This window comes from Dasypus novemcinctus, chromosome 16 (genome assembly GCF_030445035.2).
Source record: "Dasypus novemcinctus isolate mDasNov1 chromosome 16, mDasNov1.1.hap2, whole genome shotgun sequence".
NCBI classification, from domain to species: Eukaryota; Metazoa; Chordata; class Mammalia; order Cingulata; family Dasypodidae; genus Dasypus; species Dasypus novemcinctus.
Genome location: NC_080688.1, coordinates 26,092,670 through 26,110,972, shown reverse-complemented (window position 1 = coordinate 26,110,972; position 18,303 = coordinate 26,092,670). Strand labels below are relative to the sequence as shown.

Genomic DNA, 18,303 nt, shown 5'->3' with positions numbered 1-18,303 from the left:
TGCCTTGTCCCTTGTCATGTGGCAGGATCACCTGCAGCTGGTTTTCAGGAAGAAGGCATCACCTCGCCTTGATAATGCCTTGATTTGGACATTTCTCAGTCTCAAACTGGAAGCTAAATTCCCATTGTCTGACTGCCTGCCCCCATTTCATGGTATCTGCTTTCAGCAGCCTAACAAACTAAAACAGGTATCAGGAGGACGAATCCAGCCTGGAAGGTCAGAGAAGGCCATGGTAGAATTCAGTACAGACATGTATGTCAGATTCAAAGAATCCACACCATAGTAGCTCAGAACAGCCACTTACTTCATTTGGATTTAATTTGTGATTATATTTTGATTTTAGTTGTATAGTATACACATAGTATCCTATGTGCGTAATAGTGTTGGGTATATATATATTTAGGTTACATTATAATAAAGGAATTTAAATCAACATTGAGGGTCCGAATATTTTTCCCTTTTAAAGGTAAATACTGAGGCCTATTTAGGAGAGCAAACTAATATAAAATATAAAGCAAAGGCCTGGGAACCAAGGCATTTGGCATCTATTCCTAGCTCACTGGGTAGCAGCCATCTGTCTTGAATTCCATAACTAGGAAAATATGAACTACAAGGAGTTGCAACAGACTTTAGAGGTTTTGAACTAATGAAGGACAAAAATTTTAAATCCCTGTGCTATTGTGAAAATTCCGGAAATTATTCACAAGCTTATTAAAGCAAAGAAAAAGGCAAAAGGAATGGGGGAAGGTACAGGACACGACAAACAAGAAAAGAAGACACGGAAGGGAAAAACGAAGAGGCAGACAGTGGCTGGTAAACACTCCACAACAGGAAACAGTGCTGTCATAGTACAACAGTTACTGAATAAATACTTGTTGGAATTTCCAGAGATGACCAAGCAATCAAGAAGTCAGTGGCTTTTAAGAAAAAAGTTTTATTATGGAAAATGGCTAACGTGTACAAAAGTACATAGAATAGTAGTGAGCTATCACGCTTTATCTCCCACGCTCCCTTACTCCCATCGTTTCCTCCCCTAAATATGTCGGCCACTCATCTCGAAAAGATAGTTTTGTTGAAAAAACAACCACGTAAACACAATGAAAAAAGGAAGTGGGCTAAATTCTCACAGAGCTCTCCAGGACGGCGCCCGAAGGAACCCAGGGCGGCGCTTCACGTCCCGGGAACCCGGGGAGCCACCGCCGCACCCAGGCGTTCAAAGGCAGGATTCAGGAAGTCTTCGCCCACCAGGCTCGCGGCCGCGCGCTCCCCGCGCGCCCCCGCCGGCCTCTGCCGTCTCGGCGCCGGCGGCGGCGCGCGCGGCGCCCGGGCTGGGGGGCGCGCACGCCGTGCGTCCCCGCGCTCGCGCCGGACTCGGCCGGGCGCGTCGGGAGGGGGAAGGCGAACGAGTTGGCCCGCCATGTTCTTCTCCGCGACGCTCCGGGCCCGGGCGGCGGGCTTCACCGCCCAGTGGGTAAGGAGGCTCGGGGTGAGCTCGCGCGCCGCCGTCGCCCTTCTTGCGCTGTCCGCGCCTTCGTGTGTTTGGGCCCTGGAAAGTCCTGGCTCGGGACCGGCCTGGCAGGCGGCGGGGGAACACTGCGGCCTTCGCCCTCGAGCCCCCGGCCGCCCGGCCGCTGCCCAGCGGGGAGGGAGCTCCGGGGCAGGGTGGGCGAATGCAGCTGCGGCCAGTGCGTGGCTGCCCCACGAGGGCGCGGAGTTCGTTTCGTTTGGCCGAGATGGTGGAGGAGGGGTCGCGTGGTGGTCTGTTTTTCGCTCTTGGGTTCCACCGGGAGCGGAGGCCTGCCCGGGGTCTGGTAGCTTTGCGCTCCAGAACCCCGCCCTCGTGGGAGAAGGCGCTTTGCAGGTCCAGCCCTGGTGACCTTGGCGCTGAAGGTTGCAGCGTACTGGAGAACACTGCGGAGTGTAAGCTCTGTTCTTTTCGGTATAGCAATTACTGAGCGCTTCCTTAGTCATGAGAAGGTTGACCAGTGTTTGTTTCATTTGATCAATTGTGCTTGTATATCGGAAATGCTCGGTAAATAATCAGCACCGCGAATACTACACCCACCTAAGGAATCGTAGGACTTTTAGAGCTTGAGCTTTTGAGATCCTTCAAGGGCGTCTGGTTGTAGGCAGGGAAATCGAGTCTCAGAGAAGTAGAAACATAAGTTAATTTTAAAAAGCAGATTCCAGTAATGACGATATTCACAACGGGGCATTTACTGGACAAAAATCTTACTCTTCTTTCTAGGGGAAAAGTAGAAATGTTGGGTCAGTCCTCGGCAGAAGATAGGGAGATAAAACTTTGGTAATTAGAAGCGAGTTTGGATCAAGGTCACGGTATGTAACCTTGGGCTGTTCATCCTAATCTTAAGTTTCCTCAGTTGTAAAATGAGAATACTCTAAGTTTGCAGTTTAGTGTAGTTTCAATAAACACTTGAAATCCTGCTGCTGTGGCTCCAGTGAATAATGTGGATGTTAAGGATAGGTAACATTTGTTGACTTCCGATATGCCAACCACTGTGCTAAGTATTTACTTTATACAATTCAATTTTTATAATAGCGCTTAGTCCCTGTTCTTGTGGAATTGTTGGTCTAATGTAAGAGGGACTCTTAAATGAAGGTAAATGTGATACAATGTAAAAGTACATTAGATTTATGGATAGGGCCATTAAATTTGGTTTGAAAGTGGGATAAGATTTTTCTTGAAGGTAATGCTAACCTCTTAGGTGGATTGGGAGAGAGTATTAGAGGTGGAAAGGACTGCTGATGTTGGCAGGTGTTGCTGGATTCAACTGTTTGAAGTAAGGTGTATTCTGAGATGAAATAAGAGGTAGGTCAGAGGCCAGATCTTAAGAGCTCCTTGCAGGCCAAGCTATTGACAAGGCAGTGGGGAGTCAGCGAAAGGTTTTAAGCAGCAGAGGGACATGGTCAATTTTTTGTTTTGGATGGATCACTGGGTAGGACTGAGGGTGGAATGGGTTTCCCTGGAGCCAAAGGTTGGGAGACTAAATAGATGAGAGACTTGGAGAATCCTAGGCAAGAGGTGATGGAAATCACAACTTGTCTATTAGTTGAAACGTTGGGGAAGAAGAGTACAGATATCTTATTGCTTGTTTTGTTTTTGAGGTGAAGGGGTTAGAGGTTTGAATTGAAAAGCAATTTAAACAATGAAAAACAACAGTAACTTCATGTAGTGGAGAACATTTTTATGTTAGTTTCTGCAATTTAATTTTCTTTTTTACAAACTGTACCTGGTATGTAGTATGTGCCCAATAAATATTTAATATATTTCTATCTTCATTATGAGGATATTTTCCTTTTTCTGGAGCACAGTTATAGCTGCTTTAAAATTTTTGTCTGGTAATCTCTTTCTCTTGAAAATCAGTGGTGGTTTCCCTTTTTTTCCTATGCTGAGTTATTTTGGATTGTATCCTGGACATTGTGAACTGTATGTTTTAGAAGCTCTGGATTCTTTGTTTATCCAAAGTATGTTTTATTGTTATAGCAGGCAGTTAATTGAACTCAAACTTCAATCTCTCTCTCCTTTTTAGTGATAGAGGGCTGCAGTTCAAATTTTGGTATTTTATTTAGCTGAACTGCCTGGAATCCACCCCATGCAAATACATGGTTTAGGGGTCAGCCAGAGATATGGATAGAGTTTATACACAGAATTTGGAGTTCCCCCTCTCTAGCTTTTCCTTTTTTGGGATTTCCCACATTACTTTCATTCTCCTGCCTGAGGTTGGCCGAAACTCTGTCCTCAGGTTCTTCAAACCATTAGGACTGCATGTTTTTTTCTTGGAGCTTTAGCTGCTCAGACAGGAACCTGCTTTCAGGTTAGAAGCTATAAAGAAAGAAAGGGGAAAAAAAAAGATAACTTAGTGCTTTTTTCCACATGGATTTTGGACTGTGCTCCAGTGCCTTCAAAAGTTTATTTTTAAAAATGTTTTATCCCGAAGTTATAGCTGTCATTCATTGGATTGGCCTGATGATGTCTACTTGGCCATACTAGAAGCAGAACCTTCTGTGGTGACATTTTTCATTCGAAATTTTAAGATTTATAGAATGAAAAATGTTTTCTCCTTTCTATTAGAGATTCTTAAAACCTGAGTTTGCAATGTCCCACAGTATCTACATTTTAGTGCAAGGACTCTCTCTTTTAAAATGAAACAATAGGCATTGTATTAGTTTTATATTGCAGCTGTAACAAATTACCACAAACTTGATGACTTGAAACTACCCAAATTTATATTCTCACGATTCTGTACTTAAACATCTGACACTGGTCTCACTGGGCTAAAATCAAGGTGTTGGCAAGTCAGTGTACCTTTCTGGAGGACCTAGAGCGAACCTGGTTTCTTGCCTTTTTCGCATTCTAGAGGCAGCCGACACTCCTTGGCTCATTGGCCCCCTTTCTCCACCTTCAAAGCCAGTGAGATTGAGTCTTCTTCACATTATATCATCCTGAACCTGCTTCTGTCCATCATCATATTTTCTTTTTGCCTCCTCCTTCCATTTTTAAAGACCCTTGCTATTGCATTGGGCCCACCTCGATTAATCCAGGATAATCTCTCTATTTTATAGTCATTTGATTAGCAGTCTTAATTCTATTTGAAACTGTAATTCTCCTTTTCTAAATAACCTATTCACAGGTTATGAAGGTTAGAATGTGGGGATTTTAGGAAGGCCATTATTCCCTGTTATTCTCTGTTCCAAGGATATGGTCATACCATGAAAAAATTACACAGGTTGAAAAATACAGGTAATGTCATTCCATGTTCACTTGGTTACATTTATAGTGTTATGTAGCTTATGACTTGAACCTTTTGAAGTGTGGAGAAGGAAGTTCCTTAATAATGGTTATTATGTATAGTCCTTAGTATTTCCAACATATATATCCTGGGTTGGAAAAGATGGCCTGGCATTTCTTTTTCGTGTTCTTGAGTTCATTAGCATTTTTTAAAAAAGATTTTTATTTATTTTACTTCTCAATCCTCCCCCCCTCCCACAGTTGTCTGCTCTCTGTGTCCATTCTGTGTGTTTTTCTGTGACCGCTTCTGTCCTTACCAGTGGCACCAGGAATCTGTTTCTTTTTGTTGCGTCATCTTCTTGTGTCAACTTTCCATGTGTGTGGCGCCATTCTTGGGCAGGCTGCGCTTTCTTTCACGCTGGGCAGCTCTCCGTCTGGGGCGCACTCCTTGTGCATGGGGCTCCCCTACGCGGGGGACACCCCTGCATGGCAGGGCTCTCCCTGGGCGCATCAGCACTGCGCATGGGCCAGCTCTAAACGGGTCAAGGAGGCCTGGGGTTTGAACCACGGGCCTCCCATGTGGTAGGCGGACGCCCTATCCATTGGGCCAAGTCTGCTTCCCTCATTGGCATTTTTGAAAATCATTTGTAAAATCCATGAACTATGAATTAGGATATCAGTTAAGAACAGGATCTAAAGCAGTAGTTCCCAAACCTGATTAAAAAAAAGAATCACCTAGCATGTTTTAGAAAATACTTGGTCTCTTAGAGATAAATATATTAAATTTTATTTTTATTTTTTTAAGATTTATTTTTTATTTATCCCCCCCCCCCGTTGTCTGCTCTGTGTCCCTTTGCTGTGTGTTCTTCTGTGTCATTCTTGTCAGTGGCACAGGGAATCTGTGTCTCTTTTTGTTGCATCATCTTGCTGCATCATCTCTCCATGTGTGCGGTGCCACTCCTGGGCAGGCTGCGCTTTTTTCATATGGTGCGCACTCCTTGTGTGTGGAGCTCCTCTACGCAGGGGACACCCCTTCGTGGGGGGGCACTCCTTGTGTGCATCAGCACTGCGCGTGCGCCAGCTCACCATACGTGTCAGGAGGCCCGGGGTTTGAACCCTGGACTTACCATGTGGTAGGCAGACACTCTATCAGTTGAGCCAAATCCGCTTCCCCGTATTAAATTAAATTTTAAATGATATATGCTTATCTGAGTATTAGTGCTTAGGACTATTAAATAAAGCAATTTAAATTTGTACAGCATTTGCTTGTGTTTGTTTCTCAATTTAAACTGAAAAGTTTGTCCTTAGACTTTACCAGTAATTGTTTAAACCAAAACTTCTTAAATCTTTTAACATTTTGAAAATGGAGGTTTGCTCTTATAGACATTGTTTTAATTTTTTTATTAGAGTAAGTTTTGGGTTTACAGAACAATCATACTATATATATACACACACACACACCATTCCATATGCCACCCTATTAACCACCTTGCATTGGTGTTTTACAGTTTTTGCAATTGATGATAATACATTTTTATATTTGTAGTATTATCTATAGTCCATGGTTTAACTTAGTGTTCACTGTGTTGTGCATACAGTCAACTCTTAATTACTTAGAGCCTCATCTGTTTATTAGGTTATTGAGTCCCATTGTTTGACCTTTTTTTTACTGTTTTTGTTTCCTGCAGTAGCGTTTTAGAAATTTCACTTCTTTTAAAATTCCTCATCCTGTCCTGCTATGAGAAAAAAGATAATGGGGAACTAGTGTTGCTGTTAAAACTCTAATAATAATAATAGTAGATAACATTTGTTAGTACAGAGTACTAATGACATTATACTAAACACTTTGTCTCATTTGATGTTCATAAAAACATTTAAAAATAGATAAGTGTTGTTATTTTATAGATGAGGAAACCTGGGTGCAGAGCTGCGAGCACCGTGCCCAGGATTACAGTAATTGGTAAAGATAAAGTATACCAAGGTCTGTTGACTAAAATGATATTTGGGCATTTTATTTCTATGAATTATTCCTGTTCTTAGAACAGTTGAGTGTTGGCCTGTATTATTGATTTTAGATATCCAAAGAATGTTTTGTTTAATTTATGATCAAAATGGCTGGAATTATTAATATGGTTCTCATTATCTGTAATGCTCTTTTAGTACCTGGGCTGTTCATGTACCTTTTCTATAATATAAAATTGGACTACATTTGATTTGCCTGGGAAAATCACAGTTTTAAAATCTGAATTGACATTTTTAGTTAAAATATTGATAGACTTTTAATTGGAGGACCTTTGTAAAACCTTCCTAATATATTTGAAATACAGCAAAGCTTAAAGTGGTAAAGGCATGTATCCAAGTGAAGAAAATCTGTGCTTGATTATGGCTTTTCATTTATCCACTTGTATGTTATAGTGAACATTTCCCCCCTTACCCCCTTCTTTGAACCTCAGTTTTCTCATCTGTAAATCTAAGCATGATGCTAATTCCTGTTCAGAGTAAATGAGTTATAGTATTTGTAATGTTTTGTATAGTATCTGATACTGTAAGCATTTGTATTTATTATGCTTACTCTTGAAATAGATTTCACATTTACTATTAAATCTTCATCTACTTTATTAACATAAATCACTTATTAACATAAATCTCATCGAAAAACTTTAATCTTATTTTTCAAATAAGTAAATGTAAAGTGGGCACTAATTTTGGTAGGAGCCTTTCGTTTTGTTTGTATACATTTGTGCTAGACATCCAAAAGAAATGGCCTTTGCAAGAGTTGGTAATTGGGGGATCTGTAGGTAATAATCTGGCAAGTATTAAGGAACAATGGGGAAGAAGTAGGAGAGATCAAACATCACTTTTGACTTAGCACCTGTTTCCACACGAGTTGTAATCCTGCGCAGGTGCATATATACACTGTGGGTTTAATCTGTAGATATAATAGATAAAAAGTAAATTCTTTGCCTAAATTGACTGCTAATAATTGAAAAGACTGTTTTTTAAATTGTCTGACCTTAACCTTACTTTCTGACTAACTAAGTTACTGATTCTGTTAGTTTTGTCTTATAGCTTCCTTGTTTCTTATTGAGTTCCCCTGGCTGACTGTGGCCTAGTGTACTGCAGATGTCTGGTAGAACTGAAAGGTGGGCAGAGTTGGATACTATCAGTGATTGAGCAAAAGAAAAACCTCTAGAAAAGAGTAAGATCCGTGAAAGATCATTAAGGGACCCTGTTTTCAGGGAATGGGTGGAAGAATATACAATTTTTATTTTTGTCATTTTACACTATTGAAGGAGCATAATTCTTAGAGTCAAAAGTGCCTGGGCTCAAAAACCCATCTCTGTCATTAATTGTGTGGTTTGGGATAAGTTACGGTCTTCAGGCTTCAGTTTCTTTGACTCCAAAAGGAAAATAATAGTAACTAACAATAGATTTTTGAGGAGTCAGTAAAAAAAAGATACGTAGAAGTGCTTAATAGAAAGCTTGAATCCAAAGAAAATACAAAATTTGCCTGATGTAAATCTTCTCCATTCCTTTTTTTAAAAATTTCTCTCCCTCCCCGCCCCCCCAGTCGTCTGCTCTTTGTGTCCCTTCGCTGTGTGTTCTTCTGTGTCTGCTTGTATTCTTGTCAGTGGTACCCAGAATCTGTGTCTTGTTTTGTTGCATCATCTTGCTGCATCAACCCTCTGTGTGTGCGGCACCATTCCTGGGCAGGCTGCACTTTTTTTTTTGGTGCTGGGTGGCTCTCCTTACGGGGCGCACTCCTTGCATGTGGGGCTCCCCTACGCGGGGGACACCCCTGCGTGGCATGGCACTCCTTGCGTGCATTAGCACTGCGCGTGGGCCAGCTCATCACATGGGTCAGGAGGCCCTGGGTTTTAACCTTGGACCTCCCGTGTGGTAAGCCCTATCCTTTGGGCTAAATCCGCTTCCCTCCATTCCTTTTGAAACACACTGAAAAAGAATAAGCTACAATTGAAAATCATCATTAATTCTGCTTTGCATCAGGGTATGTTCTTTTAAAATTTCTTTTAATTTTTAAAACGTTTTAAATTGCGTTAACTTATTTAATACAAGTTTCTCCTTTTAACCACTTTTAAATGTACAATTCAGGGTTGGGTATGTTCTTGATTTTAAAAAAGTTATTTGGATTTTCAGTTGTAATTCATAGGCTATGTTAAAGCCATTTCAGTCTAATGAGGAGGAGGGGGAAATTTCAGCTTACTCTTTGAATTAGTCCACGTTATCTAAGTTGTTTTTTCCTGGTTCTGATATCCCATTCATGCAGTCCCTTTGAATCTGAAGGGCCCATTAAGTAGGTAAGGATGTTAATTTATATTTTATAATTTTATTTATTCGTTTATTGAAAATGTCTGACATGGATATTAAAACACATAAAATAGGTGAAGTTCTTAAAAGATAACAAAAATTAGGGCAGATCAGATGGTGGTGTAAGACGCTTTAGGGCTCATTCCTCCATAGAAACTTTGAACGGCTAGCAGAAACTGGCAGAAACGTCTTTCTAAAAGCTTCAGGGAATAGTTAAAAGACTGTAGTAAAGGTGAGGGCGGAATCAAGAAAAAGGTTCTCCTAGCACCCTGGTTGGCCCCTCCCTCCCTCCTCAGCAGCTGTGTGTGGAGCTGGCCCACACTTGCATAACTGATCCCCGGTCCTGGTTCCTAAGGAGCAGGATAACCCTTTTGCACATGTGTCTGACCCTCCCTGTCTATTGGTGGCCTGAGGGGCTGACTCTCCCAGAACTTGTCCTGCTTATAGAAGGTGGCTCACCGAGCTTTCCTACAGAAGCTTTGGGTGAGCAGTCCAGTTGTGCTGCGTGGAACAAGGGATTGTTGGCTGTAGGACAGTGCTTAGTCCGTGAGGAAACTGTTTCCTAAGGAAGAGGAGACATTTGGAACTGTGTAAACATGGGAATTCCCAGGGCTACACACAACATGCCCAAGATAGGCCACCTACACAGAAAGTATTTGGGAGGCCCCCATACTTTGGCCTGAGGCTATTTTCCAAACATATCCTGAAGGAGAACAATCACTGGTCAATCTGCAAGGACAAGGAAAGGCATTTTTTTTTCCTTTTTTTTATTATTTTTGATAGCAGCTCACATTCAAGGAAAAACTGTTATTGGAATACTAGCTTAGAAACAAACTGAAGGAACAGATGACTCAGAATCTAAATTCCAATGATAATACACTAAAATATCAAAACATCTAGGTTTTGGGGAGCAGATGTGGCTCAAGTGGTTGAGTGCCTGCTTCCCACATGGGAGGTCCCGGGTTTGGTTCCCAGTGCCTCCTTAAAACAAAACAAAAACAAACAAGCAAACAAATGGAAAAACCATAAACAGCTCAGGGGAGCCCATGTGCTCAGTGGTTGAGTGCCGGCTTCCTACATACGAGGTCCCAGGTTTGATCCCTGGCCCCAATACCTCAAAAGGAAAAAAAGAGGATTGTGGAAAGATGGCAGTGGACTAACAGGCAGAGCTGAATGCTCTCACAAAAGCAATGGAGAAAGAGGCAAAAGTGGTCTGAGGTAACTGCTTTGGGGACAATGCCACACAACTCCAAGAAGAGTGAAGTACAGAGAGACAAAGAAGCCAAAACGACAAAGTGATTTACAAAGCCCCTTGTGGCAGCTGGGAAGGCTCCTCTCCTCCAACCCCAAGATATTATGCTGGGGTAAAACCCCTGGCTCCCTGCAGCCAGCTGAAGGGAACAGACATCTTTCTGTTTCAAGGGAAAAGGGAGGGGAGGTTGGGGTATTTTATTTTCAGTGAATTTGGCTAGCAGAATCTGCTTTGAATCTCCACTATTGATAGTCAACACTGGAACACAGCAAAGCTGAAACTGAAACACCTCAGTGGAGAGGTGTGCTATCTTGCACCATCTGCTGACCAGTTTGGAAAATGCATGGACAAAAACAGTTCACGCTTTGTTGTCTAACCCCTGGGAGAAAATCTGCACCCCACTAGTGAGTCCCTGGCCTGATTTTGAAAATTTAAGCTGGGAAATTTTAAAGACGGAGAATAAGTCGAACCAAGTATCAAAAAAACGCTGTGGAAAAAAAAATAGGCAAGAGAGAAATTAGCCATCAGAGTAAATTCACCAACATATTCAGGTACCTAGACATCAGCAAAAAATTATAAGCTATATTAGGAAACAGGAAGAAATGGCCCAGCCAAAAGAACAAACCAAATATCCTGAAGAGATAACGGTATTTAGGACAATCAGTGATAACCACACAACTCTCCTAAATCATTTCAAAGAATTTATAGAAAACATGACTAAAGGGATAAAGGATGTTAAGAAGTCAGTGGGAGAGCATAAAGAACAATTTGAAAGCCTGCAAAGAAAAGTAACAGACCTTATGGGAATGAAAGACACTAATGGATGAGATTAAAAATACATTAGAGGCACGCAGGAGCAGATTTGAATTGCTTGAAGACAGAATTAGCGACTTTGAAGGCAATATCTGAACCGGAAAAGACAGGAAAACAGAAAGAGAATGGAAAAAGTGGAACACTTTTCGTGACAACACGAAATGTACAAACAGGCATTATTGGTGTCCCAGAGGGAGAAGAGACTGGAAAAGGGGCAGAAAGAATATCTGAGGAAATAATGACTGAAAACTTCCCAACCCTTATGAAGAACAGAAATATCAATATCCAAGAAGGACAATACACCCCAAACAGAATAAATCCAAATAGACCTATCTTAAGACATCTACTCTTCTGAATGACAAATATGAGAGATAAAGAGGATTCTGAAAGCAGCAAGAGAAAAGCAAAGCATCATATACAAGGGAATCTTGGTAAGATTAAGTGCCTGGGAAGCAGCTGTGGCTCAATCAGAGGCGCTCCCTCCTACTGTATAGGAGGCCCTTGGTTCGTGTGCTGGGGCCTCCTTGTGAAGGCAGACTCTCCCACACGCTGTGGAGCACCCCTGGCCCGCAGAGCCTGTGGAGCGCCGACTCAGCAAGGTGACACAACAAACAGAAGGGAGATGAGCAAGAATACACAAGAGCCTGCAGGGAATGGACACAGAGAGCAGACGGCATGCAAAAGCTGCAAGGAGCAGAAAGGGGAAAGAATGAAGAAAAGTGAGTAGAGCCTGAGAAACCTGTGGGGCACCATTAGGCATGCCAGTATTTAGATTTTTGGGAGTCCCACAAGGAGAAGAGAGAAAGGGGCAGATAGAATACTAAAAGAAATATTGGCTGAAAACTTCCCAAATTAACAAGAGATGTGAATATATACATCCAAGAGCCTAAACAAACTCCAAACAGGATAAACCTGAGTAAATTTACACCACACCATATTATAATCAAATTATCAAATGCCAAAGATTGAATTTGGAAAGCCTCAAGAGCAGCAATGCATCACATACAAGGGAACCTAATAAGATTAAATGCTAATTTCTCATTAGAAACCATGGTGGCAAGAAGGCAGTGGGAAGGCTGAAAGGAAATATTTGTCAACCAAGAATTCTGTGTTGGGCAAAACTGTCTTCAGAAATGAAGGAGGGATTAAGACATTCCCAGATACGCAAAAGCTGAGGAAGTTTGTCACCACTAGACTGGTCCTACAAAAGATGATGCTAAAGAAAGTTCTGCAGTTTGGAAGGAAAGGACAATAGACATTTGACTGAAGCCACATTAAGAAATAAGATCTCCAGTAAAGATAATGACATGGATAAATATAAATGCCAGTACAATTGTGTTTGAGTTATAACTCCACTTTTTATTTCTAATAGAATCTGAAAGGCATATGTATAAAATAAAATGATAAATCAAGAGCTTTGGATTTATAACGTATGTCATTTGTGACAAGAATTACATAAAGGGGTAATTATATAAAGGGAGGAGTTTAGGAACATAGTTTATGTATGCTATTGAAGTTGTTAGATTGGTATCAAAGTAAATGACATTGTTAAATATTTAGGATGTTAAGTTTAAGCCCCATGGTAACACAAAGAAAATACCACAATATATGCTAACTTATAGAAACAAAGTAAGAGTACATACTACCAGGGGTGAAGGGTGGGGGCAGTGGGGGTTAATGCAAAATGAGTGTAGGATTTCTTTTTGGGGTAAAGAGAAAGTTCTGTATGGTGAAGAGGGTACTGCAACATAGTCAATGTGATTAATCCCATCAGATAGTATGCTTCGGGGTTGGGACGGGGAGGTTTTATATTGTATGTATGATTCCACAATTAATGAAAGAGAAACTAAAAGACAAACTAAGGCAGCTTCGAGAATGGTTTTAATGGGAATAATTTGATATGGTTTAATAACAGTTGTGAGTTGAAAAAGGGGGTTATTCTCATTTTTTTGCTTCCTTTCATAAACAAATTATCTGAGCCCCTTTTCCACTATTTTGAAGAGGTAAACTGGAGCCATTGATATTAAGTTGTTCAAATGCTATACTAGTGTATATCTATTCAGGTGTTCTGCAGAAATAGAAGGGTAGCAGTGATTAAAAGCAAAACAAAACAAAAACAAAACCAAACAAACCCAGTACATAACTTGTTTTAAGTAGAGTACATATATCTATACTTCTCTCTCTAAGTAGCAACCTTGTGAATCAAGGCAGGCAGTTTGTTCTTTCTAATCTGTCTCCCTATATATGCCTGCTTGGTTTCTCTCCTAAAACTCCTTGGTTTCTTGGATCTCTCTTTCTGTAGAGCTTCGATGCCATCAAGGAAAATAATCACATACCAGTAGCTAACCATAAGTCATGGCCTTTGCAGTCATATAGCCCTAAGACCTAATGTAAGCCCTGCCTCAAATTAGTGATGTATGTTTGAGGAGGTCCCATAACTGGTTTAAATCTGTTTTCTGGAAATAATACTCACCTTGAAGGAAGGTTGAGAAGATTAATTAGTGTGTACAAAGCTTAGTGCCTGACTTATAGCGCTTGTCATAATACTAATAATAGCTAATTATGGGTAATACTAATATAGTATTTACCATGTGCACTGCATTAAGCACTTTAGTTTGATCGTCTCTTAATTCTCAGAACAACTCTATGAAGTATGTACTGTAATTATCCCCATTGTACAAATGAAGAAACTGGTTCTGGAACTGGGCTTTTAACTGCTTTGCTTTCTGGAATATTATTAGATACTAATACATCCTAATTTCAGAGATGTTAGAATGTTTTGTGGAAAAGATGAAATTGACACTTCCTTTACTAGAAGATATTTAATATTAATCTACTTTGAACCATTATCACCAGTATCAGAAAGATAGTATTTTTTTAAAGCATTGTTTCCCTTTTTTTTCCTTCTTTAGAGAAGTTATGGGTTTACAGAACAATCACGCATAAAATTCTGGATTCCTATATACCACCCTCCCCATCAACACCTTGCATCGGTGTAGAGTATTTGTTATAATTGATAATAGCATATTTTAATAATTGTACTATCAATTGAAGTCCATGGTTTAACTTATGACTACTGTGTAGTATAGTTCTATGGATTTAAAAAAAAAAAATTATTCTGTTATCATTTATACAATATAACAGTTTTCCTTTTAATATTCAATATATTAAATATTTCAGTGCTGTTAACTGCATTCACAGTATCATGCTACCATCACCACCATCCATTACCAAAACATTTCCATCATTCCAGATAGGAATCTTGCACATTTTAAGCTGAACTTCCCATTCCCTATCCCTTTACTGTATCCCTGGTAACTGACATTCTAGATTTTGATTCTGTGAATTTTCTTATTATTCCTTTTGAGTCTGGCTTATTTCAGTCAAAATGATACCTTCAGGGTCCATCCATGCTATCGCATGGACTTCATTCCATTTTACAGCTGAATAATATTCCATTGTATGTATGTACATTTTACTTATCCAGTCATCGGGTGATGAATACTTGGGTTACTTCCATCTTTTGACAATTGTGAATAATGCCACTATGAACATCAGTTTGCAAATATTGACCTGAACCCCTGCTTTCAGTTCTTTTGGATATATACCTAGTAGTGAGATTGCTAGGGCATATGATAGTTTTGTACTTAGCTTTCTGAGGAACTGCCAAACTGTCTTCCACAATGGCTGCACCATTTTACATTGCCACCAGCAATGAATGAGTATGCCTGTTTTTCCACATCCTCCCCAACAAGTATTTTCTGTTTATAATAGTCATTCTAGTGGGTATGAAATGGTATCACATTGTGGTTTTGATTTGTATTTCCCTGATGGCTTATGATGTGCTTCCATTTGTATATCTTCTTTGGAGAGAGGTCTGTTCAAATCTTTGGCATTTCTTAATTGGGTTGTTGGTCTTTTTGTTGTTAAGGTGGAGGATTTTCTTTTTATATATGGGATATTAATCCTATATCAGATATGTGGTTTCCACATATTTTCTCCTATTGTGTCAGTTGTGTTTTTATTTTCATGATAAAGTCCTGTTTGGAACTATATGTTTTTTTTTGATATAGTCCTATTTATCTATATTTCCTTTGCATTTTGGGAGTAAAGTTGAAGAAACCATTAACTAACAAGGTTCTGAGATGCTTCCCTACATTTTCTTCTACGCGTGTGATAGTTCTATTTATATTTACATAAATATATTTATGCTGAGTGGATTTTTGTATATGGTGTGAGGTAAGGGGTCTTTTTTTTTTTTGCAAATGGAAATCCATTTTTCCCTGTACCATTTGTTGAAAAATTTATTCTTTCCCATAAATTTTTGGTCTTTGCCACTCTGTCAAAAGGCTAGCCATAAATGTGAGGGTTGATTTCTGAGCTCTATACTGTTCCATTGGTTTATATGTCTGTCCTTGTACCAGTACCATGCTATTTTGGTTACCGTGTCTTTGTAGTAAGTTTTAAGATTGGGATGTGTGAGTCCTCCAACTTCATTCTTTTTCAAGATGGCTTTAGTTATTCTGGGCCCCTTACCTTCCATATACATATGATTGGCTTTTATATTTCTACAAAGAAGGGTGATGAAATTTTGATTGGGATTGCTTTGAGTCTTTAAACTACATTGGGTATTATTGATATCTTAATGATATTTAATCTTCTAATCCATGGACATGAAATGTCCTTACATATATTTAGGTCTTCCTTAAAATTTTTAGCAGTGTTTTGTAGTTTTCTGTGTACAAGTTCTTTACATCCTTGGTTAGATTTATTCCTAAATATTTGATTGTTTTGGTTGCTATTGTGAAAGGAATTTTTTTCTTTGATTCTTTTTCCTATTGTTCATTGCTTGTGTGTAGAAACACTACTGATCTTTGGGTGCTGATCTTGTACCCCACCACTTTGCTAAATTCATTTATTATTTCTAGCAGCTTTGTTGTAGATGTTTCAGGATTTTCTTTATATTGGATCATCATCAGATAGGGAAAATTTTACTTCTTCCTTTACTCTTTTTATTTTTAAATGTATAATTATTTATTCATCCAGCATATATATTTTTAAAATTTTTATTTTCCCCCTTCCCCCAAGATGGCTCTCTCACGTGTCTGCTTGTTGTTTGCTTGTCTTGTTTAGGGGGCACTGGGAACTGAACCCGGGACCTCCCATGTTTCCTTTCCAATTTGGGTGCCCTTTTCCATTTCTTGCCTGATTTTTCTGGCAAGAACTTCCAATTACAGTGGTGAATAACAATGGTGACAGTGCGCATCCCTGTCTTGTTCCTGATTTTAGAGGGAAAACTTTCAGTCTGTGTCAGCATTAAGTAGGATGCTAGCTGTATGTATTTTGTCAAGTGCCTTTTTTGCATCGATTGCAATGATCATGTGGTTTTGCCCCTTCATTTTGTTAATGTGTTATATTACTTTAATTGATGTTCTTATGTTGTACCATCCTTGCATACCAGGGATAAATTGCACTTGATTGTGGTGTATAATTCTTTTAGTATGTTGTTAGTTTCAGTTCGCTAATGTTTTGTTGAGAATTTTTGCATCTATAGTCATCTTAATATTAGTCTGTAGTTTTCTTGTGGTATCAGGGTGATTCTGGTCTCATAGAATGAGTTAGAGAGTGTTCCTTCCTATTCAATTTTTTGGAAGAGTTTGTACAGGATTGGAGTTAATTTTTCTTGGAATGTTTGGTAGAATTCCCTTATGAAGCCACCTGGTTCTGGGCCTTTCTTTGTTAGGAGATTTTGATTACTGATTCAGTCTCTTTACTACTTATTGATTTGTTGAGATCTTCTATTTATTCTTGAGTCAGTATAGGTAGTTTGTGTGTTTCTAATTATTTGTCCATTTCATCTAGGTTATCTAATTTGTAGATCCATTTACATTCCTTTTTTTCCCCAAGCAGGATCAGTAGTAATATCCCCCTTATGTGTCTGATTTTTGTTGTTTGTATCCTCTTTTTTTCTTTGTCAGTCTATCTGAAGGTTCTTCATGTGGTCTTTTCAAAGAACCAACTTTTAGTTTTGTTGATTCTCTATTTTTTGTTTATTTCATTTATCTCTTTGTTGTTTCCTTCCTTCTGCTCTCTTAGGTTTAGCTCTTTTTTTCCTAGTTCTTCCAATTTTGAGATTAGGTCTCTGATAATAGTCTTTTTTAACATAAGCCTTTAGAGCTATAAATTTCTCTCAACATTGCCTTTGCTGCTTCCCATAGATTTTAGTATGTTGTATTTTCATTTGCTTCAAGGTATTTCCTAACTTTGCTTCTGATTTCCACTTTAACCCATTGGTCATTTAAGAGTATGTTGTTTAATTTCTACGTGTTTGTGAATTTTCACTTTCTCTCTGTTACTGATTTCTAGCTTCATTCTGTTGTGGTTGTAGACTATATTTGTATGGTTTCACTATTTTTGAATTTATCCAGACTTGTTCTGTGACCTATCATCTGGTCTATCCTAGAGAATGATCCATGTGCATTCAAGAAGAATGTGTATTATGTCTGTAAGGTCTAGTTGGTTTAGTGTATCATTCAAGCCCCATACTTCTTTATTGATCTACTGACTAGATGTTCTATCCATTATCAAGAATGGTGGGTTAAAGTCTCCTACTCTTAATGTAGAACAACCAATTTCTCCCTTTGTGTCTGTCAATATTTGCTTCATAAATTTTGGGCCTCTGCTGTTCAGTGCATATATATTTGTAATTGTTATATCTCCTGTTGCATTGTCCCCTTTATCAGTATATGGCTCTCCTTGTTCCTCATAACTGTTTTTGACTGAAAGTCCTTTTTATCTGATAGTATAGCCACCCCAGCTCTCTTTTGGTTACTTACTTGCATGGTAATTTTTTTTCCATCTGTTCACTGTCAAACTACTTGTAATATTTTACTTTAAGATGAGTTTCTTGTAGACTGCATATAGTTGGATCATGCTTTTTTTTATCCATTCTGCCATTCACTGCCTTTTTTTAAAAAGATGTATTCATTTATTTTTCTTTCTTTGTCGGCTCACTGTTTGCTCACCTTACCCAGGATGCACTGGGGACTGAACCCAGAACCTCCCAATGAAAGGCAAGTGCCTGACAGCCTAAGTGACATCCGCTCCCTGCAGACTGCAGTGTCTGCTGGCTTGTGCCATCTGCTCGTTGCAGTGGGGG

At 39.4% G+C, this 18,303-nt stretch overlaps 1 protein-coding gene across 2 annotated transcripts in view; it reads left to right on the top strand.

Annotated features, from left to right (window-relative positions):
- The first annotated feature begins 1,341 nt into the window (after positions 1 to 1,341).
- Positions 1,342 to 18,303, top strand: part of NDUFV2 (NADH:ubiquinone oxidoreductase core subunit V2) — a 36,450-nt gene continuing 19,488 nt past the window's right edge. Inside the window, exon 1 of one of the 2 annotated variants that reach the window (XM_012523559.4) lies at positions 1,342 to 1,471. In XM_012523559.4, coding sequence (XP_012379013.2) covers positions 1,418 to 1,471 — 54 coding nt within the window. In that variant the 5' untranslated portion in view covers positions 1,342 to 1,417. Of the gene's footprint in view, positions 1,487 to 18,303 lie in introns of both variants that reach the window. The other variant, XM_058277374.2, reaches the window with a different exon arrangement.